We start from the raw sequence: 27,631 nt of genomic DNA on the forward strand, positions 1-27,631 counted from the left end.
CTCGCGAAAGACGGGAATGTAGAATAGAGTTTTGAGAAAAAGTCATATCCCATAGAGAATACACGCAAAATGTAAAAAATTTACATGCCTCCTTTAATCGCAAAAATACGCCATGCCTTTGTCAAAATGAAAAATAATAGCAATTGCCTTTGTAGGGAATTGTCTCAGCTAGAACATATCAAAATTTGGAAGAAAATCAATCAATATTTACAGAGATACAATCAATTTTCCATAAATATGCTGACGTCATAATATGCAAATTGGAATTTTGAGTTCGGAGGCCATTGTGATGACGTCATGAGTTAATTGAGGGTCGAATGAGACATGAAACAATATCTCCGAATCATACTCTATTAAAATATGAAAACAAATTGGGGTCACCTTGCATCCTAAAGAGCTACAATGGATTTTGTATAGGCATGTTTTTGCCCATATTTGCTATGTATTACAAGAGCTCGCGCGCACGGAAATTTTTGTTAAACGGTCGATCAATCCGTTATTAATAGTCATAAAGAGACAAACGTGGTATCAATTTGTTTGTAAATATATGTGGTATATTATGAAAGAAAAAAAAAAGCAATTCAATGTTGTGCAAAAGTTTTACGCGCGAAAACGCGCGCGCATGCTCGTACGCGCGATTTTTTATAAAATGCTTAGAATGGCCTAAAACGTATGCAAAATGATTTTCAGACGATTTTGAGCATTTCAAAATTTTGCGCGCGCATTGACGCGCGGACGTACGCGCAGGCGCGCGTTATTTGACCTTTTATTGACCGGACGGATATTGACCTTGATCATGATAAATATGAACGAGAAATACCTTTTGGTTATGAAGATATGATCATGAGTTGATTTTCGTAAAATTTTACAAAATGGCGCCTAGATGACGTCATCAGTCAAGGTCAATGTTGAAAACGTTATTGTGCTTTGTACATATGTCTATACATATGTGTGCCAAATTTCTAGGCATTTGATTGAGCCATTTCCAAGTTATCTTGTTCACAAAAAAGTGGTTAGAAATAAGAAAAATATATAAATAAAGGCAATTCTAACGAAATTATAAGGTGGTCTGTACGTTATACAGCCCACCTGATAAATGGGTTTTTCTCTACAAAGGGGAGGGTGCGGGGGGGGGGGGGGGGGGTTAATCCCTCGATGAAGTGGATAGTGGATAGTACAAAATGCTGTCCCACGCTTACCCAATTTCGGGTTGCTCCATCTTCATTGGCCTGTGTTATCTGATTCGCGCCATCTACGTTGTCAGTTTGAAATGGGTATGCACCAAGCAGGTCGAATATACCCACTCGAACTCTACTTTAGAGGTCAGGGAATATATTTATATACCACCATGGCCGCATCTGGCAAGGCTCTAGCTGTTAGTTTCTCTCTGACTTTTCTGCTAGGTGCAGTGGTGGGATACAAAATAAACTCTTGGTATAGACGGTATCTCCAAAACAAACGAGATAGGTTGAATCGGAAAGCATTCGATATCCAGAAGCAACTAACCTCACATTAACCATATAGGCATACGGTATGCACCTATATATTAAGTAAGTCCCACCCGTTTGTTTTTTAGTATATCCGCGGAAGTGCATGTGAAATATTGCATGATTTTAATCATTATCATACCCAAACATGCGTGTTCTCTCATTATGATATCAGCTCATGACGTCGTACATATTGCTTTTCTGTAAACATAGTTATCATTGATATCAATTTTCTGTTTATAAACACGCACGATCAACACGTATATCGGGTATAACTACAACAAACGATCATGTACATTTTGACAAGATGATAAATATACAAGCAGGTATATCTAGTAACAAAGCGTGTCACAATATTTTACGTTTATATAATTATGTTATTATATCTAGATGAGATTGTAACTAACGAAGAAAATATAAAATAATAAATAACAAGTAAGTCGTAAGATCTGTACGTTATGGATGTTATTGAATCGTAGTTCAGTCCAGTTTGGTCTATACTCCATTCAAGAGTAAGCATAAACGTGTATACATGACTGCAATATTTTAAATTTTTAAAATAGATCATGATCTAGCCTTGCTACTCCTTCCCTCCCTTCTGGACTCCAGCCCCAGAGGTTCAATTTATTATGCATGAGTAAAAATCTAAGGCCTTGAAAGCAACACCGTCATGTAATGTGACAAAGGGTATACAGATTTGTGGGCGTGGCCGTGGTCAGAGTTAGCGTGGTCTGAGCATGGAAGCCCATGGTCAGAGTGGACGTTTGTATACTCCTCGTATGCAACCGCGGATGAAGATATTGACCAATGCTCCGCTCAGGACACAGTTTATTTCAAAATATCAGGGAGCGGGGGTGGGGGGGGGGGGGGGGGGGAGGTGTCCCTAGGGATAATTCCAAAAGGGCACGTATACTATTTTTTTTCTTTAAGCCTCCGAAAAAAACGTAGCTTTAAATTGATTGGGACATGCTTCGTATAGTTTCATACTCAGCATGCTCAGCCTGAATTTTACAACACAATTGAAACTTACTCTCTCGAACTCTCAAATCGAACACATTGTTTCATAATTTAACACATTTGCAAAATTACAGCTGATCCAAGTAAATACTTCATCATGTAGCATCAATTCCAGGCTTGACGAGAAGAGTTTCTGAACTTGTGAAACATAATTCTTTCCATGAATCATCTTCATTATACACAGAAGGCGATGAAATCCATGAAACATCTGAGGATAATAGCTATACTTCTTGATGAGAAACCATACCGCAGCAAGAGCGGAGCAAGAGAGGACGTGTCTTGAGAAGTTACTGCAGTTATTGCCTAACCCAAGATTCAATGGAGGTGAGACTGGCAACATCCTTATAATAATTATGTATAAGATCTTTGGCTTCGGTGCGATTGATATTACTTCAATGCACACATGTTATTTTGTTCCAAAGAAAACGGAATCAATTATTGTGTAAATCTTGGTTTCGTATATATTATAATGTGTTTAAAATTATATTGTCGTGTATAGGGGCGCAAAAACGCAAAAGAGAGGAGGCACAAAAATAATGCAAACGAAAGAAAGAGAAGGGGGAGGAAAAGATAATCATTTATCCGTAATGATTATGCGCCTTTAATATATATATAGGCAGAATAAAGTGCATTCATTTTCATATTCATTTTCGTTTTTAAAAAAAATGAGGGGGGTAGCCCTCAAAACACACCCCCCCCCCCCCCCCCCCCCCCCCCATACGCGCCTGCTCTACTAATTGTATTTTTTTTTAGTTGATGGCAGGTGTACTGTTAGTATTTTGTGAGCCAAATAAAAATGTTTTTTCGTTTTTGTTGCATTTACCTGGTTAAGGGCATAGATCAAGGGTCTCTAGTTTATTAATATGGTAGCCTATATTATCATTATTATTATCATGGAGCACAAGGATAATGTCAGTTATTAATACGTGTACAATAATTATGTATACTTAATTGATATTATTATTATGTATAATTATGGAAATTAACTAAACTTGAAACACCCTTCTTTTCTATTTTTGTGTTGATGCAGATATAACGTTGCCATCAGCCGAAGGATGCATGTCATCGAGGAAAGACACTTAAATAAGATGTTGTAACATCAAGAAGTCGGAAAACAATCAGAATAGATTGATAAAAATGTGGTTTGGCAACGTTTGGCAGTTTGTGACGATTCACGCGGCTGATAACGCAATCAACTATTGGAACATTTAAATCTTCTCATTTCATTGTTTACACAACAAACCCCATTGTTTACCAATCTATGCTGTATAGTATAGCAGAACGATTAAAAATATTGTTTGTTTGTTGAATGTATGGATCATTAATGAATTAAATCAATGTATCCAATATAGAATGTGATGTCTGCTCGCAGGACCCTGTGATAATTATTGTTACCCCAGCATTGGTTAGGTAATACGCCTACCCCTGCATGGTCGAGAGGGGCATAAATAATTATTGTATACACGCTGAAAGCACCGGAGCAAGGATCAAACCCAGAACATCATTCTAAAGGGGGAGGTGGAGGTGGGGGGGGGGGGGGGGGGTCTCAGGAGTTAAAGAGGAGGAAAGGAAGTGAGAGGGGTTTTAGGATAGATCGTGTTTTGATAAAAGTAAAATTCAAAATTTCAGTTCTGTATAATGAAAAATATGAAACTCATTATTTAAATTTTTTTTTTTTTTAAAGTATTCAGTCTTTTTCTGAAAAAAGCATTGCTTTGTTTTAGTTTTGGGGTTGAAATAACAACTGTGTAGTGTGGTAATATCTTTCAATTATGTAATTGTGATATATTTTCGTCCTGTACATTGTGAAATACTATGTACTATATTGTATTTATATTTGTTTATCAAATGATAAAAAAGCTTTGTTTTAATTATGTTACAGTTTTGTTTAAACTCTGTTTATGTACGAAAAAGAATTGGAGCTTTTAGAAATAATATCAATGTATTCTAACATGAACGTCAAGAACCATCACCAATAACAAGATCACAAAAACCTTCGAAAATCAACTCGAAGGCACTTTAAACGTCCCACAAAATCTTCGTCGGAATAATATTGTCATTGTAAAATAATTGGCATACAATTTGAATTGGTAATGGACAAGGCTATTTAAACTGCCTCAGGATGAATTTCCGAAAGTCTATTCGATAGTGTTCAGTATACTTCCGCATTAGTTAAAAGAAGCGATGTAACATCCTTGTATGGTCCTTATAATCTCACATATTAAGGGGTATGTCGCTCTAATGGGTAACTTTTTCAAAAATCCTTAAACATGGATTCCAATTTTAACAAAAAATACCTCTGAACATGGGACCGTTTTTTCAAAATTAAAAAAAAATGGGCTTTACTTCGAGAAAAATCCGCCAAACTAACCCTTAAAAATGGGTAGGTTTCGAGACTTCAGCGGCGCACCCCGTCAAAGCCAAATCCGAGTATCCCCCCGGGTCTTGCTCTTCTTCATGAATCCATCACTAAAACTGTAGATAATTTTGCATGTTCAACGTATCGTTAACAAAAATGTTATCTTTTTTTCGATACCCATAATAGAAATTATACCAGGGTAGGAATAACTATATGAGCCTAGTGTTAATATAGAACAGCTAGTATCAGAACTGATTATCCCCTCGTGCGCTGGCTTGAGATACAGTCCTTGCAAACATAGTTATGTCTGCCCCATAAAAGCATAGTTATGTATAGAGCATACAACCTACGATGGCGTGGACGACTTCGCTCTCTTCATCCTGGTCATCGACACGACATCGATGTTCCAAGATGACGGATCCGTACAGATAAGAGCTTTGTCGACGGCACGGTAAATAATTGTATTCGAACTCAGTGAGTGATGTACTATGCAGTAAGTAAGGAAGAATGAATGACTGAATGAAAGAATGGATAAATAAATTTCTTTATTTTTGTATTAACGTAGATCCTGAAACAAAATATAAAACATGTTTACTAGGTATGAACAAAGTATGGCAACAGAATAGCCGAAATGGCTAATGACGATGTGATTTCCCAGAAAGGGAGAGGCAGTCGCAGAGAGAATACTCGAAGAGAAAGCCCGGGGTGGGATAAAATGAAATGAATTTCTACATTTTTAAATAAATTGCAGTATACGATATTCATTCAATCACAAACTAAAGAGTTATGATTACAATGCACTATGAGTAACAAAAGATCACAATGCCACAATTGAACTGTAGGACGGAGAACAATAAAAATTGTCGATTAACTTTTTATGTAAGTGGTGAATAAAGGGATTTGACAAGTCTTGAACTGAACTAAATTGAAGAAAAAAAAAATTCTTTCCCTGTCCACCATGGGTGTCGATCCCGGGGGGATGGGGGGAATATATCCCCCCCCCAATATTTTAGGTGGGGGGGATGGCCTGTACAATCATCCCCCCAATAATTCACCATCAAAAAAAAAAATGAAGAGAAAAATTAAGGATGAGAGCCCGACGAGAGTAGTAATGGTTATTACTCGCAAGATGACCATCAATATACACATTTTGCTATCTAATTTTCATAACACATACATATATACGAAGTAAATAAGACTACCGTATATGAGACAAGAACAAATTTAATTCCCGCTCATACGGCTTCATCAGGAATTGATGAATTTATTCAATTTGTTCAATCAACAGCATCATAGAAATGCAGTGCGCCAAATGCAAAGACGCAGCGTCAAAAAGCAACGAGCTAAATGTTAAGCGCGAAGCGCAAAAATAGCAATCTGCAATGCATATCAGACAATCCTGGACAGTGTAAACATAGATGAACTCTGTGACGATTTCGTGATGAGATCGGAGACAAGGAGAAAGATTTTCGGACATTAGTATGACTTATAAAATAGTTCTCTAGTTGTTATGTTGTTTCCGTTCACCCTTTTTAAAATTCACGTCATTATATCTTTATTTTTGTTTTTTTCACTCATTTTATTTCCTGATATTTCCTAAAAGATTTTTCATTTTTGGAGAAAGATTATTATGTCACAACTTATTTGTAACACAAATTATTTTCAGTGGGGAAACTGAATTCAGACAAGGATTAATATAGAGAACAGTACAACGAATCGTCTTCTTTCTCTAATAATTCAGTGAAAAGGGCAAAGCTGTTAGGGGGCAACTGAATTCAGACGTGGATTAAGCGTAGTAATCAAATGAAACGTCAAAGTACACGATACAACTAAGCGTCTTCTTTTACGAATAATTTAATGAAACGTGAAAGCTGCCGCGTCAAGCGCGGAATGGGCGAAAATGAATACAGACAAGGATTCAGAGTAATAATTTATTGAAACGTTAAAGCTTCCGCGCTTCGCGCGGTAGGGGGGAAACTGAGTTCATGAAGGACACGATACAACAAATCGTCTTCTTTCACTAATGTGAAAGCTTCCGCGCTTCGCGCAGGAATGGGCGAAAATGAATTCAGACAAAGATTAAGAGTCGAGAATGGTACATAGGATCATCTTCTTTCTTTAATCATCGAATGAAGCATCAGAGCTTCCGCGCTACGCGCGGGGAAGGGGGGGGGGGGGGGGGAATTTGATTCAAACATTAAGGATTAAGAGTCGAGAATGGTACATCGAATCGTCTTCTTTCTTTAATAATGAAACGTCAGAGCTTCCGCGCTACGCGCGGAGGGAGGGGAACTTGATTCAAACAAGGATTAAGAGTCGAGAACGGTCCAACAAATCGTCTTCTTTCTCTAATAATTTAGTGAAACGTCAAATCTTCCGCGCTTCGCGGGGGGGGGGGACTCCCCCTCCCTGCACGCAACCCCCTAGAGACCGCGCTTCGCGTGCTCACTACCGCCCCCTAAAATGAAATCAGGGCTACGCGCTTGGGAGGGATGCAACTTGCCACACGCTTCTACCTCTTGATTGCTTTGATCCATTGCCGAAAATATTTTGGCACCTATCATCCCCCCCCCCCCCCCAACCACGAATACAAATCGACACCCTTGCTGTCCACCAAATAGATATTATAGGCCCACTCAATTGTTTTTTTAAGCTTCATATTAATGTCTTGTTTACTCACTGGTAGCCTCATCAATATTCATAATTATGTTCTCTCTGATGGCTCTGCAAAGACTGCAATCATAACACTACCCCGGCTTGAGCGTTATTTTTTTCGGCGGCACAGATTGGGGTTAGGTGCGATTTGAGCCTATGGGAAAGTTTAGGGTTAGGGTTAAATCAAGACCTCTTTTAAAAAAAAAAAGCCCCAATCTATACCCAGAAAAAAAGACGCACCCCGGCTGTATTATACTAGGGGTATAATGGGGGCGGAGCAGAAGATTTTCTCCCGGGAACATTGGCAGTTAGAAAAAGTAAAAGAGGATAACAATGTTCTAAGAAAATAAGATCCTGAAAATGTGTCTCCCACACTCGCTGAGTGGGGGCCAAAATTTAGAGTCCCCCTTCTTATATGAAGTTTTTTTCTTCACCTGTTGCATTCGACAAGCTATATGTTTCAGTGTTGACTATTTCTTTCGCCTTTTCGACATCAAACAGATCCTCGTTCAGTCTTCTCGAACTTTATTTCATATCAAAGGCAATTGCGTTTGCCGCCCTCTGTCGTCAAGCAAGCGCCATTGCTACAAAGTGCAAGATTCTAGGATCGTGTCAGAACACTGCTGCAAATACTGCTAAAAAATCATGAAATAAGCACTGAAATATGCAAAAGGTAAGTCGAATTTCATTTAGATTAAGTGTTTATAATATAATGTAATGTTTGGAAGTATTTGAATGGTTATCTGTTATGAATTGTCGCCTTCTGAAAAGAGTTTCACTTTGAGTAGCGGACGGTCTTTTCTCAATCTGACTGAGTTGTTATTATTATTCCCTTCGACTCTTTGAGGTGACTGTGCTGAGTGCCGTGATGTTGTTGGTGCGTGATACAGTGTAGGCCTATGACTGTATGATTGATGGGGTGCCCTTATTATATATCTGCATACCTAAAATTAGACTTGATATTAACATTGATGTTCCCTTATATTCCTAAAACGCATACAGGTATATAAATCCTCATGTTCTACATAGTAATTGTGCCAAAAATTTCGTCTAAATTCAAGCCAGAACAATTTAATTTTGAGGTGAAAAGACGGCCGTGTCATTTTGCAAAAATGCAAAATCAAAAGTGCTCATGTCTGCGTACTTAGCTTATTCATTTTAAACGTATCTAGTTTGGGATTTTACACGATAAAGATAGCATTTCTAGGCTTGTGAATAAAATTACTTGAAGTAGACTTTTCTCAATAATTTTTACTTCTTTTTTTGCATGAATACATAGATCTAGAGTCTAGATCTAGTCTAGATCTAGACTTTGCTATAATAATAGAGATTGAAAATTTTGTGTTCGTTGCATGTTTTACCTTTTGAAGAGGTACATGTATATCAATAATAATACAGTGTATATGTACAGTTTAAAAGGTTTCCATTCCTATTAACAGGTACTCTGAAGTCTTAACAGTACCAGCCGGCATCGGCATTTGCTAGTAATACCCTCCCCTTTCAGTTGAATGGACATCCATTCTAAATTGAATTTGAATTTGAAAAATAAAATTGAATATCTTTTTTCAAATATTTTACAAATATTTTACAAATATTTTTCAAATAGAAATAATCATAAACTGTTACAATAGTGCTTAACAGTGATACAATTATAATGTAAAATAAACAATAAATAATTTTGAAAGCTGTAATCAGTATGAAGGGGTGACCAAAGTTCGCGGATATTTTTCTTTTCTTGCATATTTCAAAAAATCCAGATCAACATATATCATGTTCCATACGTCATAAGATTCGTAATTTATCATATAATCAGATTATATAACATTCCAAGGCTTTATTTACTTCAAATCAATGATAAGACGAGAATATCGGAAGCCTTACCACTTCCGACGTCCGTCAAAAAGTGTGACCTAAGTTCGCGCATGATATTTACTGCCCTCTTGTGATGGGCTTTATATATGTAAACATTCCAAAAAGTTACGTAGTTTCAATCAGAAGCCGAACTTTATATTGAAACTTTGAAAAATATAATAATTTCTCTCTATCATTGAAATATTGCCCGATAAAAATACCCTTGTTAAATTTTGCAAATAAAAGACAATATTTTTCAATGTTTATGTGTTAATGTCAATGTAGTCCCTATCTGCATGTCATTTGTTTGTTTGAAAAAATTATCATGTGTCTCCATTTTATATGTCAGCCATACACGAGTTCTCGCTCTTTTCTCTCTTTGTCTCTCCTCTTTCCCCTTTTAAATTTGTATTCTTATGAACCATAGATTCATTGAAATTCACAAACACAGATACGGTGGAAGCAGGCGCGCAGGTTCCGTTTTTCGCGTAAGAAATTGGAATTTTATCATTATTTTTCGGAGTCGATCCCTCTAATAAACTGATTTTCATGTAAAAAAAACACAATTTGTTATGATAAAAAGCGTGAAAAAGCTAGCTTATTCACATTTTTATGCCGCATTTTGACCTTTGGAGTTGTCGACGGTGCTCAAAGATTTCGTTGTCTCAGTCCCACACAGGCATCGCGTATCGTTCTCCTGTTATAAGCGCTTTTAGTGTTAGTACGCGAACTTTGGTCACGCGCGAACTTTGGTCACACCACCATACACAAATAGTATGGAAATGTAAAATTGGCTGAATTGTAGTCTCTGCTGGACAACTTTTCCATTTGTTCCATCACAAAATGAATGAAATGCCATTTTTTTCCAAAATGTAATGACCCTGGATGGTCTCTTTTTTTAAAAAGGACCTGCATGTACAAATGTATGTGTATACATGTATGATAATATGCAATCGATATTATATGGATCAGTGTAGTGCTAATACTGAATAGGCCAAAAGAGAAGACACAAGAAAATAGAATGTGATTTTTTTTTTTACAGGACAAACGGAGAGAAGTCTATGACTACATGTATGTCAAAATCTATGGACCAAATTGCCAATTTGAGATTTGCATACATTTAGTGATTTCATATTTTAAACATTCATTGGTCCGATTTATTTATAGATAGTGTACAAAGTGTATCCCTTCTCATGTGCAGGCAGCTGTTAGTCGATCAAGGTTTCCTTGCGAGAATGATTTAGCCTGAAAGCTTGATCTGAACATTACAGTCAGTCCTAATGAGAGCTCTGGTGAAAAATCAATACCGGTAGATAACATTTCACTGACAAAAACTTACATTTACCCTGTACATTAACATGTAAGATAGTCTACTCAGTGAATAAAACGAAATTTCACCTATTGCTGAAGTAATCACACACTCCAGGGAATAATTTTATTCAAATTTTTTGATTAGCAATTTCAGGCGATGGATAAATATTTCAAATGAAATTCTGTACATTTCTATGGAAGAAAACTGCTACATAAAAGATATTTTGTATAGCAGTCATGCAAAAATGCATAGCAAATTGCGATGCGATACCAGGAAAATTATTCCCTGCACTCCAATGTAAAAAGGCTTGGAAAGGCTTGAAAAGGCTAGGATAGAATTAGAAGAATACAATTTTAATTTTAATTTGCCAATTTAAAGCTAAAAGTAAAAAAAAAAAAAAACCTTCTTGTTGTCATGATGTTCCCAAATGACTGGAGACTTTCATATCCATGACGGCCTACATGTACTGTACATGTACAGTTGGTGGAATATCAGCTTGGATCTTGAGGTCAACTTTCAACTGCATTAGTGATGAAATAAATACATTTACTTCTCCCCCTTTCTCTCTCTCACTCTCTGTCTCTATGTTTCTCTTTGTCAGTTTGTATCACTGTGTCATGTACATGTACAGTGTATGTGGTATATATTTCCTTTTTTGAGGATAAATGTTTTCATGTTACATGTACATGTATTTTATTTTCCAGGTTCCCTAGGGACTTCTCCCCTCTCTCTCTCTCTCTCTCTCTCTCTCTCTTTCTCTCTCTCTCTCTCTTTCTCCCTTTCTCTCCCTCTCTCTCTCTGTCTCTTTATCTCTCTTTTGATTTTTGCACGCTGTACAGGCCTTTATTTTTGTTTCCTCCTTTATATTTTATTGTTACCGATATTTCATTTTCCAGGTTCCCTCGGGACTGTAGGAAGTGTGCTGTGCACATTACATGTACTGGTACGTGTAATTTCTTCACAGTGTACACGCAAAGCAGACCTTGTGCTATGGATCAAGAGCTAGTGAATATAACCAAAGGTCATGTGACCAATGAAGCCTTGTCGTGGCCCGATTCAACATCTTCCAATCCAAATCAGGTAAGTCAAATTAAGATTTGAAAGAGAGCAAACTTAAATGCCTTTTTCGGGGAAAGAAGAGAGAAAATGATCGTCAATTGTGTGTGATATTCGATGTGGAAGGCTCTCCCTCGAGAGATTTGTAATAGCAGATCAATTGAAGTCCTTAAAAATAATCTTAAAACGTATCTGTTTAATTTGGTTCTGTCATTTTTGTATGTGCTCTTCTGTACCTTTGTTTATTAATTCAGATGCTTTTATATGTAATTTGTTATTTTTTTATACAGTAGGTGTGCCTTGAGCATTTGATTTCAGGTTGATTCGGCGCCCTAACATGATCTTAAATAGGTTTATCATATATTATTATTGTTATTATTAGTGATTTAATGTACTATTACACAGTAGACCACATGAACATGTAAGTGATAAATGCTAAACATATTCTTAAAAATTAATTTTATATTGTGATAATGAAAATGCACAACGGATAGAAAACTATCTGTACTAGATTTTCATTCAAGGAAAAATTTGCTGTAACTTACATGTGTGTTCAAACTTCAACACATCATTTTGTGCAGTGCCAGTGAGCTCACAAATGAATGAAATTGACAGGGCTTTTCCTTACTTTGATAGTGCCTGTGAAATAGTGAATCAGGAAATAGTTGATTACTGTGTATGTGTTGAATACTACTGAAAGATTTTCTCCCCTCATGAATATATCTTGCTTAGGCCATGTAAAATTGATTTCATGTTGATCGTCCCCGCCCGCTTCCTTTTTGGGGGCCGCCTCCTATTTTTTGTTATTTGTTATTTTTTTTGTTATTTATTATTTTTTTTTTTTTGAATTTTTTTTGATTTTTTTTTTTTTTTGAAAGAAAAAAAACATGAAAAACACTGCTAAAATGGCTCTATTTCTGATTTAAAAAAAAAAAAAATTGTCGGCGGCCATCTTGAAAAAAAATAGCCTCGACTTTCAGGGAAAATGTACCGAGCGGCCATTTTGAGCGGCCATTTTGAAATATCAAATATCAAATAACATGGTACACCCTCCTCCTCTTTTTCAAAAAATCCGGACGATCAACATGTAATCAATTTTACATGGCCTTAATCTTTCCTTGTGTAACAATATGCCAAACTTCTCACATACATTTTAGGCCTACCGGTAATATATACATGTACATGTACACCCTGTATGTGTATAGACTGCATGCAATTCTTTTTCTCAACATTTACACATTGTGTAAAACCCCAAGACTACCGTAATTAACTTTGTATAAATCGCCCTCGTGTATTAACTGCACCCCTCTTTTTCACCCTTAACAAAGAAACAAAAAAAAATTATTATTTTTTTTTTTTTTTTTTTGCCGACTTTTTTTTTGCTGACTTAAAAAACAGTAGAGGACCTAGGATAGAACCTTGTGGTACGCCGTGTAATAGAAGAAAAATTGGAGGAATTATTTTATCAACTACATATTGAAATCTATCAGAAAGATTACTTTCAAACCAAGATTACAGACAAATTTGAGTGTTGTTCTAGTTTCCGAGTGGTGAGTCAACACACCGATTACTGAGCTGGGAGACATTGCCAGGCATAGCGCCAGGTGGAGGGGCATAAATCGAAACTTTTTTTTTTTTTATTTATTATTTTTTTTGGGGGGTATACCGTGTATAAACCGCACCCCCGACTTTGAATTTTTTTTTGGCGGCAAAAAGGTGCGGTTAATACACCGTTAATTACGGCATACAAGATTAGAATGAGTATAAGAGTGAGTGAGATCATATATTCTGTACATGTACAGGGAATAATTTTCCTGGTATCGCATCGCAATTTGCTATGCATTTTTGCATGACTGCTATACAAAATATTGTTTGTGTAGCAGTTTTCTTCCATAGAAATGTACAGAATTTCATTTGAAATATTTATCCATCAGCTGAAATTGCTAATCAAAATATTTGAGGAAAATTATTCCCTGCATGTACATTAATTGTTGATAAAGGAATCAAGTTGTATCAAATGGAAATGTATTAGTAATGTATACATGTACAGCACAGGTATGGAAGAAATATGCCATACATTGGAGAAGAATAAAACTGAAAGAAACCTCATTTGTACATGTGTACAAAAAACCCTAGAGTGACATACATGTAATGAGCAGTTTGTCTTCAAATGGTAGATCTAATATTAATTTGTCTCTCGTACTTGATTGAATATTCTTAAACTGGGGGTTCTGTACCCCTGTACCCCTGTACCCCTGTACCCCATCAAGGCTATCACCTTTGAATCAAAATTTGATTTCTTTTGTCTGTTTGTCCAAGTGAAAATATAATTATGGGAGGATTAATTTTTGTGATTGTTTTTAAACCATCACCTTGAATTATTTCTAGAAAATAATAATAATAATAATGGTGGCTTCTTATATAGCGCACATGTCCGTCACATTGTGACGCTCCTGGCGCTGCCCCGATTATTACCCTGGCTTTAGCAAGGCAGCCACTGCGGCGCTCTAGCATTTAAAGGAATTAATTCCTGCCAGGTACCCATTATGTTGAAATTTAATCAAAAAACAGAGAAAGAAGATAGTTCAAGCATTTCAAGAAGTACAATTAGAGCTGAACCTACACGTACTCGTAGCGGTAGGATAGTGAAACAGCCTACTTTGTTTACTATTTAGCTTGTAAATAGACTGCATTATACTTATCCTTTTATTATTGTCAGTTTGTCACTATCTACATTCATTGTACATGTACATGTACTGTATATATAATTTGTGTTTACTAGTTGGTTCATTGTTCATGTTTGTACTTTCGTACACTATATACTTATTATTGTTTTTATCTTTGTGTCATTATCTATGTATAATGTATGTGAATTGTATTCATAAGTCATGCATTGTTATTTATACTTTTATGTTTGTTTGTACTCTCATACCCCGAGAGGGGGTCAAAGAGTCAATAAAATTCTACAAATTCTACAAATGACAGAGACCAACAAGAAGTTTCACATCATGCAAAGTTTGTGAAGTTTAAATTTGACAAAAGAATTAGTATGTTGGTTTTTAATCGCTCCCCACGGTTCCTCAGTGATGACACTTGAGATACATGTAGGGTTGATGGAGGGGAAGGGTGAGGATAGGGTTGCATGGGTAATGTACATTGTACATTCATAGGGCGAGGAAGGATGCTCAAATTTATTTCTAATCTTACTGCGATCTTCGTGGAATCCTTAGAATCCCCGACCAACTTCCGGTCACCCCCCCATGCTGACCATAGCAGTTGCTGTATGTGCTTTGTGGTAGGATTAGAGAACATTACTGATAATTGAAGTTGGCAGGCATGTGTTTCAAGAGGGGAGGGGGAGGGGGGTGGGAGTCCTGGGACTCATTTACTGTCGGTTTGATCGTTTTGTATTCATTGAGAGAAAAATGAGAGTGACTCGGCAGAAAAAGTGCAGCATTCAAAAGAATCGGAAGCAGAAACATTTTTAGAGAATATCTTTTAGTCATCTAGTCAGTACAAGTACAGAACAGTTTAAAACACTGCTTAAAATGTACATTTACATGTACAGTACATGTGTACAATTGGCTATTACATGTATGGGTTCATCTAAAAATTTTGTTTTCATTAATCGTAGCATGTCTGTCAAACTATTTCCTAGATTGTTTGCATATTTCCATCATTTTGTTGATCAAAAGTTTTGAGATACATTTATGTGATTGTGCATTATGAATTTTATTACTTGTATCTTCCTGTTAAAAATACGATTTTCACCTCTTCTGGGCAATGATACACATTTACCGGTAATTAAAGTACTATGATTTGCATGATAGCCAAGAATACCAAGTTGTGTAGTACATTTGTAGTCTCATTCTCTCTCTCTTTAAAAAAAGAAAAGAAAAGACTATTGACATGTACAGTATATAAAAGGCACTTTAGAAGTTCAGAAATAAAGTGAACTTTTCTTCAACACATTCCATGTACCAAGTGAAAATGTATGTTTTCTTTTTCTATTAAAAAAAAATAGTTCATGTACTTCACTTTTACAATAATTGTTCTTCTTTGTAAGAGGGTAGTATGCAAACTGTGTTTTCAGGTATACTGTACAACATTGTACATGTACAGTAGCACTCTAAGACACGATACAAGACTCTGACCACATGACATGTACATGTACAGTGTACACATGAAAACTGAAGTACACTGTACTTAAGTTGAAGACTTAAAGAGAAGGTTGAGTTCTGGGAAGAGGTGAAAAATAATTTGTGAGCATTACTCATTCTTATTATGCAAGTGTGGAAGAACATCAGTTAAGACATGTTCCCTGAAAAGCATGGCTCTTCAAATGCCTTCATATTCTAAATATGCATGTAACATCGTAAAAATCGGGGGGGGGGGGGGGGGCGGCTTTTTACGCCACATGTTCGTGTAGTCCCATATACATCTTTCTGTGCAAGTGTTTGTAACTTTACCAAGACTTGGCCAAATTTCTTATCATTTTGATGATTCCAGAACCTTGCAATACACACAAATTCTTATATGCTAGATGATCAACCTTTTCTGGTCGGTTCCACACCGTTTCTTTCACAATGCAATCGCATGACCAGAACTCAACTTCATCTTTAATCCAGTGCTTATGTACACATATGGTCAAAATGCATGTGCATGTACCGGTACATGTACATGTACTTCTGTACATAAACTGTGCGTTGTTGAGTAATACAAAAAAAGGTAACATAAGTCACTCTCTTGTCCTGATAAGATTTGGAATATTTTGCGAATAAGATCAATGTATAGGTTGAAGTCGTACATGCATGTACACCATTGTTTAAAATGTGTGGGGAAAAACCTGTCACAAACATTCCGTAGCGTAATGGAATTAAATGTACCGCTACTCATATTCATGGAATTACAGTATACCCTCACTGTGCTAACATGATTTTGGTCATAAAGTAACGGTAGTCTTTCCCTTTAACCTGCATGAAAGTGCACTGTGCAATATGTACAGTACCTACACCTTCCTGGCACAAGGTTTAGACATGTGAGGGTCTGTTTTAACAAGTGTTGTGCCTTTGTCCGTACTGTCTATAGGTCAGCAGAGGTTGTGAGTCAGCGCATGAGGCAGCCGATCTTCCTGACCGATGCTCGACGGTGGATGATGAGCCATCGTCTCAGATGGACTTTATGCCCTCGGATCCGCACACTCCTTCCCCCGTACAGATCCAAGGAGAGCAACTCGTCGCAGAGCCATTGGGTATGTAAATGTACTTTCTGTTTGTTTGTCTGTTTGTCTGTTTTACCTGACTGCTTTTAAAGGGATCGTTTAACAATGTTAAATCTGAGATACACGGCCCTACGTGTTATCAGTGTCTGTGATATGATGTAATATTGAAGCCCTAAAAAAATTGCGCTTCAAAATGATCAAGAAGTGCTTCAAAAAAGTAAAAATCTTTGAGTGACCGGTTTTACCATACTCGTTTTCCCCAATAGACTGTAGTGTTATGAAAACCGTCAGGCGAACGGTTTTCAAAATTTGTAATTCCAATCATAAATATCTTGATAATCAGACAGGCGATCGGCTTGTAAAAGTCACGGGGTTCCTGACTGATCTAAAGGTTTATAATTATCATTGCATCATGAGCTAAATCCAGAATATGTTTTCAGAATCTGAGACAAAGTTACCGGATCCCTTTAAGAAAGCATGTGTATGCTTGTAAGTATTAAAGCAACTAGGGGACCGAAGGCTTTTAAGTAAGCAACCAGGGGACCGACGACTTTTAGTTCTCAACGAGGGACTTGGAAATGACGATTGATGCCTCACCAGAGGGCACTAATACTGTTTTCACACTGGCAAAATATTGCTTAACCCCGTACTATAGGTGGGGTTAAAGGGGAACTTAGCCCTACCTACATGTATAGTCCGGGGTTAGGCTTATTCCACTTTCTTTTCACACTGGCAAAATGTTGCTTAACCCCGTACTATAGGTGGGGTTAAAGGGGGGAGGGGGGGGGGGGGGGTTTAGCCCTACCTATAGTCCAGGGTTAAGCTTATTCCACTTTCTTTTCACACTGGCAAAATGTTGCTTAACCCCCTACTATAGGTGGGGTTAAAGGGGGGGGGGGGGGTTTAGCCCTACCTACAGTCCAGGGTTAAGCTTATTCCACTTTCTTTTCACACTGGCAAAAATTTGCTTAACCCCGTACTATAGGTGGGGTTAAAGGGGGGTCTTAGCCCTACCTATAGTACGGGGGTTAAGCCTATTCCACTTTCTGTTCAGACTCGTATTTACCAAAGTGGGCTAACCCCATCTATAGTACGGGGTTAACTAACCCTGCAAATAGCAGGGCTAACCTCGCAATTGTAGTGCTAACTCCTGCTAACTCCGCAATTGCGGTGCCAAGCAAATGAATGAGAACAGAAACGAAAAATAGTCCGGGACTACGCAGTGAAGCGAATTAATGAATTCCATGGCCATGGCTAGTACGGGGTTAAGGAATTGCAGTGAGAAAAGCCAAAAAAGATAGTCCGGGGTTAAGGATAGTACGGGGCTAAGCAAAGTACGGGGTTAAGCAAAACAAGTGTGAAAAGAGTATACATTAAGTGCATCAACTTGGTTTCGAACCCGGGATCTCCCGGTTCCGAGACCACTCGTCAATCATTGAGCCATTGCGCCTCTACTATTTTCAAAAGTTTGAATAGACAAGTGCTGTTGTTTTTGTTTTTGGAAGTTGCATGTGGTATTGATATAATGTGCCAGATACTACTAAAACTAAGAACTGACTTTCATCCTCTTGAAATTTTGTTTAAAATTCTTTTTTGCTTCTAGGGGCCTTGAATCTTGTTGAGTCTATGCTTGGAATCTGAGAGGTTTAGGTTTATATAGGTTTAGGTTTAGGTTTAGGTTTAGGTTTACATTTAGGAACAAAAAATTGTATTGTACAGCTTGGCATAGTCTCATATACATGTACATGTCTTCATGTACAGTACTTACTGTTTAAAAAGTATACATTTTAAAAAGTTGGTACAAAAATCTAAAAATTCTTGATAATTCAATACCATTGATTAGCATAGATTTCATATTTGCATTAATAATGTTTTTAATAAAAACTACAGAAAAACAAATCAAAGTCGGGGTGCGTCTTATGCATGGTACATGTACACACACACAAAAAAAGTTGTGATTTATGCCCCTCCACCTGGCGCTATGCCTGGCAATGTCTCCCAGCTCAGTAATTGGTGTGTTAACTCACCACTCGGAAACTAGAACCACACTCAAATTTGTCTGTCATCTTGGTTTGAAAGTAATCTTTTTGATAGATCTTAATATGTAGTAATTTTAGTTTATAATAATAATTCCTCAAATTTTTCTTCTATTACACAGCGTACCACAAGGTTCTATCCTAGGTCCTCTGCTATTTTTTAATTTACATTAATGATGTTACGCATTCAGCTGCACCTCCCAGTTAAATGAAAGGCCTTCCCGCGTGGGTTTTTTAAATAGGGGTGCACCTTGTACACAGAGATTTACGGTATAATATCAAATAGACCAACTTGCTTACAATGTACATTTACAGTATTTTATTATAAGCACGTACAAAGGATAACATGAAAATGAACACAGACTTTTGACTTGCAATGTTTACATGTATTCCCTAAATTCAAGAAGAATACATTTAGTGTACTTTGTCAGTCCATGATTGAATGAACACTTTTGTTAGATTTCATTTTGTAATGATTTTCTGTACATGTACATGTACACTGTACAGCATTTATGGCCTCGACACTGTATAACTTATAAGTACTACAGTGTCGAGGCCATGTACGCAGTGTGACTTCATTTGTCTGTATTTCCATTTCGCAATACAACTGTACATGTACCAGGAGAATTTGTAACCATCCATATTCAGTACAAGTTCTAATTGATCAGTCCGATTTTCTGGATCTCGAACAGGGAGATGTAGATTAAGCCAACGTTAGTGGCATCTAGACTAGATGGCAATGCATGCATACCCCCTACATGTTTGTCGGCTAGCCAAGAGTTGAGAACGTGTACCCCAGCATGCGCTTGGCATGCATACATGTGTCATGTGAGATATGAAGTTGGAATAGGTGCCAGCAGCATTGGGTTACATCCCCCCTCGTTCAAGGATGGAAATTCAATTTCAAACTATCAAGGTCACGTGTTCCTCTGCCATGTCATCCCATACACATGTATCCGTGTTAGGAAAATACCCTATGGGGGATGGGTGGGGGGGGGGGGTGTTTCACAAAGACTAAGGTCGACTTTAAGTTGGACTTAAATATGGCTGGCGGTTCATGCCACTAGCTGTTTGCTCTCACCATTTACTGGCATTAGTCTCTCAAGGAAGGTACAGATCATGGTCACAAATCTACAAAATTCATTATTGAAGGAAGAAATACTATCTAAAGATCATAATGGTGAGAGCAAAGAGTGGCACGAATGGCCTGCCACTGTTGAGTCCAACTTAAAGGTGCTTTGTCCCATTTGCACGCCAACAAAATGAAAAGGTTTAATTCCGATGGCATTTGAAAGACAATACTAATTTAGAACTTCCCTAAAAAAGGGGGCTTTGAAAATGTCTTTAAGTGGGAAAATAACGACTATTAGTTGTCGAATCGACTTAGGAGCTAAAGAGTCAGTAAGTAGTAGTCTGATTTTTCAGACCATTGTACCGAATGGTTGTACGTTTTATGCTGCGCAAAGATTCAATCAGTTTAATTTTGGCCATAATACAAGAAGTGGGTTATTGACGTAGACAAATGCTCATGTAAACAGCTCATTTTATGTATCTTATTACCAAAGATGGAAAAAGCCAGTCAGTCACTCAATAGTGTCCGACAGTGAAGTCTAGCGAGTAAACGTGTTTCTTTGCATAATTTGAATATTAGGACACTGCTAATGTTTAAATTTCACAGATAGGACATACTGTACAAGGCATAATCATAATTCCTGCAAAGTTCTACAGAATTTGATGTTGGCTGCAAAAGGGAGATTGTATCTTTAAAGTTGATCTTAGTCTTTGTGAAACACCCCACTGGTTTGTTGTACATGTATGTACATGTACATATATTTCATCAGATGCTTGGTGTTGCTTCATCATACATGAAGTATTGGTACTTTCACATTCCCCTTTGATACCATGTGCAGGCTTTATTGTACATGAATACATAAATACATGTAATGCACATCTTGCAGAATGCTAAATAATACTTGGCATGTAGTGTATGTGAAGTACATGTATAGGGATAATGTAGTCATCTGGATTCAATTTCTGTGAGAGGGCAACTTTCATATTTGTATCTGCGAAAAATAGAGTTTCATTGGACGGTGTTCAAGTATAGATTTTCTTTGCCCAAGTTTGCTTCCACCCCCTCACTCCTTTCTCTTCTGTGTTACTGTTCGCTTTTTAGTGGTAGGTAATCATAGAAAATCTATATTGCCAAGTAGAAAATTGTCCCACCCTTTTTCTATGATTTTAGCAGAAAGAGAAAGATTTGCTTGTTTTTTTAACAGTTACTTCAGCAATTTCCCTAGCACCCGGTTGAATAATGGCAGGATTTCCAAAATTCTCCCCTCTTTTTATTGAAAAAAGTCAAGTACATAATCACGTGGGAGTGGGAAGGAATTCCTTTTAGTTACTTGGCCGTGGGCCAATGTGCATTTCATGAAAATCAATGAAGAGTACAGTTTGCCTGATGATACATCATATGACTTTTATGTAATATACAATTTGGAAATTTGAGAAATGTATTATACAATACGTATTTTGAATACTTTTGGACGAAAATGTCTTTTTTGTACACGCATCCTCAAACTTTAGTAGAGGATCATGAGAATCTTATCTACATGTATGTGTACACTATTTTCCCCCTTGCATTAATGAAGAAACTTAGTGCTATCGAGGTGTGTTTCCTCTTTATACAATGTACATGTTTACAGGGGGATAATGCAACCAAGTGAAGTTAATCGTACATTATTATTTGAAGCTATGTCTAGACATGCACGATTACGGACAGTTGTCTTTGTACTTGTAATACGTGCCGACTTTATGACGGGTATAAATTCAAGTGTTAAAGCTACCGTACATGAGCAGTGTATTGATTTGCATGACTATGTCACCAGTAGTATCCATGCTGCATGATCCGGCAGTCACTACGTAGTACGTAAGTGATATAGACTTATCACACCAAACATTTGTGGTCAAAATATACAAAATAAACATGTACACGTATGTAGCATTAAAAAGCTTAAATTTTGAGAAAAACACGATTTTAAATCAAAATATTAGTATCTGGAGTAGTGTTGTTGTTGTTTGATCATCATTCGTGCATGTATATGAATATTTATCTTCATGTGTGGTAGCCTGCAGTCAAGCTGATCGAGCTGACTGCATATGTGTGTGTACCGTACTTTGATCCCTGTGAACACTTGAGAAACTGTACAGAAGGTTAAAAGGGAAGTGAGTGATAGTCCCGTCAGCAGGGTACGGCCCCATGGAAGTTAAATCCAATATATATACCAAGCATACAGGCCTTACAGGGTGCACTATCAATTCAACATAGGCATTTTTCTATCATGCAGTGAGCTTAGAAAGTAATAGAGGGCTGTACCTTTTTTGTCAAACTAAGCTTCTGTTATAATGTTTGATAACTGTGGTGAAAATTATACTTTTAGGATTAATTCGTGAAACTCTACACATGCACCCAGGCTTTGCGTTAAGACTTGTGTGAAGACAAAGTTGAAAAGAGATATCGTAGATAATATGCATGCTGCTAATGATGTACATGTATACTTTGTAATGTACATGTATGTTGGATTGTCAGTTGAATGGTACATTGCATGCTGGTAAGTACCGGTATTTTATTTTCCATGAAATATGTTGTATTGTTCATTTGTATTTAAGGGTAATGTTCACCCTGAAAAAAAAGTTGTTTTTAAAAAAGCAGAAATATGAGAGAAACAAAGAAGTGACAGTTTCAGCAATATACGATTAAAAATAGGACACCTACATGTATGAATTTTTGAAATTGTCATCAGTGAAATACAAATTGGCACCATTGTGACGTATCTTGCGAGCTCCTCCCCAAAAAATATTTGGACGCCATGTTTTTTAATAATTTGTTTTTTTTTTTTTGGAATTTTTGGAATTTTTTGGAATTTTTTTTTTTTTTGGGTTGTTGTTGCCACCACCATACCTTTGTAGCAGTATCCCAGTTCTGTCGCCGAAAACGCATGCAATTTTACTTCGAGATGCAGTTGAAGGCGCCGATTTAATAATAATAATAACAGTAAACAATGCTGTTTTAAAAACCAAAGATGGCAGAATAATCCATTTTCCTACAAGTCCAAACAGAAATCCAGACATTTGGTCCCAGTTTCTGAGTGGTGAGTTTGACAGTGCTTGAGTTGGGAAACATTTTTACCGACGGCACCATGCCAGTGGCCGCCGCTCACCCAGGCATGGGTAAGCGTCGGCCTGGACAGATTTTTTTTTTTTTTTTTTTTTTTTGCGGCCGAATATTCGGGTACGAGAAATTGTACCTGTGTAGTTGTCAACCGTGCGGGTACTCAAGCATTCGACTACACGTCGCAGCCCTAATTTGCAATAATGATATTTTGGTTGAAAGTATGATTGAAAATGTTTGTAAGGGAAAATATTTATTTTTGAAGTTTTTAGTACAGGGTAAATAGGAGGGAAGCTCGCAAGGTACGTCACAGAGGTGCAAATTTGTGTTTGATTGATTCTACTTTCAAAAACTCATAACTTTCTCATTTTTCATTGTTATTTTCTCACACTTTCACTGACCTGTTCCTCTTATTTTTCTGCTTCTATTAAAACTTACTTAATATCAGGGTGGACTTCCCTTTTAATCTATGTGTTAAAACATACATGTACTGTAGTCTACAATACAGTCACTGTACATTAGTTGGTTTTGAATGACATTTTCATACATGGATGGACTGCTGATATTACATGTACGTTTGACTCTTAGATCCCGTTTACAGTGAGAAAAGGGCCAGGGCCGGGCCAGGCCTATACTCGGCCTGCACAATTCTGTGCGTTTACAGTGCTAGGCCAGGCCGTGGCCTGGCCCGGCCTTTTGCTTACTGTAAGAGGGGTCTTAGTTAGATGGCTGTGTATGAAACTTCAAAGTACATACTGTACCAACATACTTATAAATCGTGATTGCCCCCACTTTTGATACCCTCTCTAATTCATTATTATTGTCTACAGTGTATCTAACTGTATTTTTTTTTTGGGGGGGGGGGGGAGGGGGTTTTAAGCGAGAATTGCTACAATAGATACCATTGAATTTTCTGTTGACCCAAGATATGTACATTTAATTACATTCCTTCATTTCTTTGAGAGTTAATTTTCTTTTCTTTTGTCTGTTTTTTTCTTTCTTCAGTGTCTCTCGGAAATGAACCCTGTGTAGGACTCTTCATCCCACCAAACGAGGACGAAGTTGATGTTGTGTCGGTAGATGGCAATCGCAACAGCCGTTCTCCTTTCCATCTTCTTGAATTAGAGCAAGCAGCGGAGAATGCCATCACAAGACAGATCTTTGGACAGCCTGCACAAGAGTCGGTAGACTTTGATCCAGTACGCGTAGCAAGTCAAGAGGCTATTCCCGATCCCATGATAGCAGCTCAGGCACATGACTTAGACTATAACATGATGTCTTTGTCAACCTCGCCTCAGAATCCTTTCCAGAGTGAACCCCTCTTTTCAGACATCCTAAGCGATACCAATGGATTGGAGGACTTCGATAGCGTGCCACATCAAGCTATGAATACCAGTGTCCACTGTCCTGCGGTAGGGGAGAGTAGGAGAACTGAGGGAAGTAAGGGCAATGGCAGGGACTCTGCTTTAGCTAGTGAACTCGAGGAAGATGGTGCAACAAGGAGGAGAAAACATGGCGGTTTGAATAAACTATTTAAAGGCAAGAAAGACACTATGTGGGCAATAAGCCCCGGTAAGCGAGACAGAACACCTCCAGTTGCGGAAGAATCTCTTCTTCATCAATCAAATAATGGTGAATTATCAGCGGGTTATCATGCTCTGTCACCGTCATTCACCATCAGTCAGAACTCTGCATTTGAAGCTCGTGCTGCTCACTCATTCTCCGACGCTGATAGTACTTCATCTGCTTTCGCCAGTGAAGGCGGTGACGGAAGTGTAGCCAGGCAACCCATGGCCGAGGGCAAGATACCCTGTAAGATCTCGTTTGAAGCTCGGGAACCTGGATGCCTGGATACGTCCGACGTGGAATCGCAGTTCTCCTTCAGCAGTCACGGTGCCACGATAGGATCGGACACGGTGCGATCCATGTCTCGTGCCGGTGACGTGACCACCATTGTGGACTCGAGCAGCGAGGAAGAATCCGATGTTGACATTGTGACTCTGGATGATTCCATGAACTGCACGGATTCAAGTGGATATGGTTACGGAAGCGCAGCAATGTCAGACTATGATGTCATTGACCCCAATCTTCCAAGTACCAGTGGCTTGCCTTTGACCCCGAGCAGACAAGGAAAGACAAGTAAAAAGAGGAATTGGTGGGAAGCAGAGACAAGTTCTGACGCGGGTAAATCAGATAAAGCTGGACCGTCCAGACCAAGGGCTGGAGGTTCTGGTCAAGGCAAAAGTCCTGTTGTAGTTGAACTTCTATCTCTGTCCAGTGATAGCAGTAGTGAAGATGAAGTGGAGGTCATTGATCTCAGAAAGGATCACTTTTCGTACAAGAGGTAGGCCGTCTTTACACCTTTTCTCAGCATGACCTTCCTTCTCTTAGTTCGGTTTCACTGTCTCTAGTATTGAAACAGATATGTAGTGTTTAAATGAAAAAAATGAATTGCATTTATAGTGTATATCTACATTACCTATTCTAGAGAATGTTATTTATCATTTTGATTCTCCTTTTTTCTTCTCGGGGGTACCCATAGTTGTTTATGAATGTACATTCCCTAAAGTCAGAAATAATATTCATTAACTTTGAATAAATTTATTGTAGCAATACATTTTTATTGCAAGTGAAGGAAGATTCTGTTATTTCTGTCATTTATGAACATATGTAGAATTGCCTTAAGGGAAATTACCATTTTGGTCAATGTTTATTGATCCTGAAAATGTGTTTTGCTACATTTATAAACCTGATAAATAGTGTAGAAATGTTTTTAAACTCCAGGAGGATGTTTCACAAAGATCCTAAGTTGAACTTATCTCTCATCATTTATGGAAAGCCGTTAGCGTCTACGGAAATAGGTTGTAAAAGATTTATAAAAAGGCATAAAATGTTGATTCAAATCATTCATATTTTCTGTTATCAAGGAAATTTCATGTTCTTGATGTGAAATTTATAAAAAGTATAAAATACTTATATTTTCTTTTTTGAACATATTTTATTTTAAGGCTACTAATGGCTTTCCATAATGTTTAAGTCGAACTTAGAGATAAGTTCGACTTAGAATATTTGTGAAACTTCCCCCTGATCAGCTTGTTCACATACCTTAAATTATCACAACATGTCTTGATCTGTTTGTACAACTTGTAGGTTGGAATGTTCTGTTCAAAATTTCAATGAAAATTTACATGCTACACCTTTGAATTTTATTCTCTAAATATTCTATCTGTGCAACTTAATGATAGAACCTTACCATCTCAGAATCCACCTTGGAATGTTATTTGGGAAATCAATTTTGTTTATCTTCTGTATCAATTATTTATGTTTAGCAACCCAAACCAGCACCATAGCAGAGTAAAATCCCGGAAGAAGGAATCAAGATCGCCCGTCATTGTGGACCTAACAGAATCTGATGGGGGTAAGTTTTACAGTGAATCAAGGTTTAACAAAAATGACATTGCATTGCAAATTTTGATTAAAACATCTTTAATTTGGAGTTTTTAGGAGCTCTTCTCATCATTGATCATATATTTCATAGACATACAAGTCTTTAAGTCGTTGTAAGTAGTGGTCAGGATTTGGGATTAAAATGACATCAGTGAAGTATTGTGCATGTATTTCAAGGCTGGGAACTTAGTTTTACGAGTCAACTTCTCAGTCTACAAACTTGCAATTGATTGTTATCGTGTAGATTGTTGCTCTGCAACTCAACATTCAACTGTCAGGGCTGACTTATGATGACTATAATGTCGCCCAAACTTGTTTTGTTCAGTGATTTTGTTTCTAGTTATGTACGTTATTTGTTGATGATGTGATTTCTTTTGATTTTCCCATAAAAAAAATTATACAAAAAAAAGAAGAAAAAAAAAAGGGAAAATGAAACCGTCCAATTGAAAATGGATTGTGTCATGGACGGTCGGATACCGGACGGATAAACGTTTGACTACAGCTCTAGTTATAAGTAGTTATAAGTCGTTTAAGTCGTGTGGTCTTTATAGACGAGTGGACTTTATACGAAGGTGGTCCCTAAAAGCAGGTGTCACTATATATTATACTTACAGGATAAATATTGAAAGAAGACAGGAAGTGAATTTAAACAAGAGTCACATCTATACCCTGTCCTTCCTTATTTGCAGAGATTGAAACCAGTAGCAGTTCAACTGAAGCTCACCCTTCCACATCTTCCTCTGGTAAGCATCTACCTAGTGGAATGCACTGTCAAGCAACTCAAGACTCGTCCAGGAACGACGATACGCAACGTGTGACCTCTCCCGGGTCGCCCTCTGTTGCTCGGTATCCTACTTGTTCCCATGACAACCAATCTGCCGGTACACCAGGATCATCATCGTCATCGTCTCTGGTGGTGAGGAGTTGTAGGGGATGTAGCAGTTCAAGGAGACACCCCCACCATCATCATGTGGTCAGCAGGTAAGACTGGTATACCTAACCAGGGGGGTGTTTCACAAAGA

At 37.5% G+C, this 27,631-nt stretch overlaps 1 protein-coding gene across 2 annotated transcripts in view; it reads left to right on the forward strand.

Moving 5' to 3' along the window:
- The first annotated feature begins 8,068 nt into the window (after positions 1-8,068).
- Positions 8,069-27,631, forward strand: part of LOC575286 (E3 ubiquitin-protein ligase arkadia-B) — a 33,842-nt gene continuing 14,279 nt past the window's right edge. For both annotated transcript variants that reach the window (XM_011665548.2, XM_011665550.2), the window contains exons 1-6: positions 8,069-8,191; positions 11,578-11,761; positions 16,826-16,988; positions 24,168-25,506; positions 26,492-26,580; positions 27,299-27,590. In XM_011665548.2, coding sequence (XP_011663850.2) covers positions 11,672-11,761; positions 16,826-16,988; positions 24,168-25,506; positions 26,492-26,580; positions 27,299-27,590 — 1,973 coding nt within the window. In that variant the 5' untranslated portion in view covers positions 8,069-8,191; positions 11,578-11,671. The remainder of the gene's footprint in view (positions 8,192-11,577; positions 11,762-16,825; positions 16,989-24,167; positions 25,507-26,491; positions 26,581-27,298; positions 27,591-27,631) is intronic.

The sequence above is a fragment of the Strongylocentrotus purpuratus genome, unplaced genomic scaffold (assembly GCF_000002235.5).
Source record: "Strongylocentrotus purpuratus isolate Spur 01 unplaced genomic scaffold, Spur_5.0 spur5_scaffold_6, whole genome shotgun sequence".
In the NCBI taxonomy this organism is placed as follows: Eukaryota; Metazoa; Echinodermata; class Echinoidea; order Camarodonta; family Strongylocentrotidae; genus Strongylocentrotus; species Strongylocentrotus purpuratus.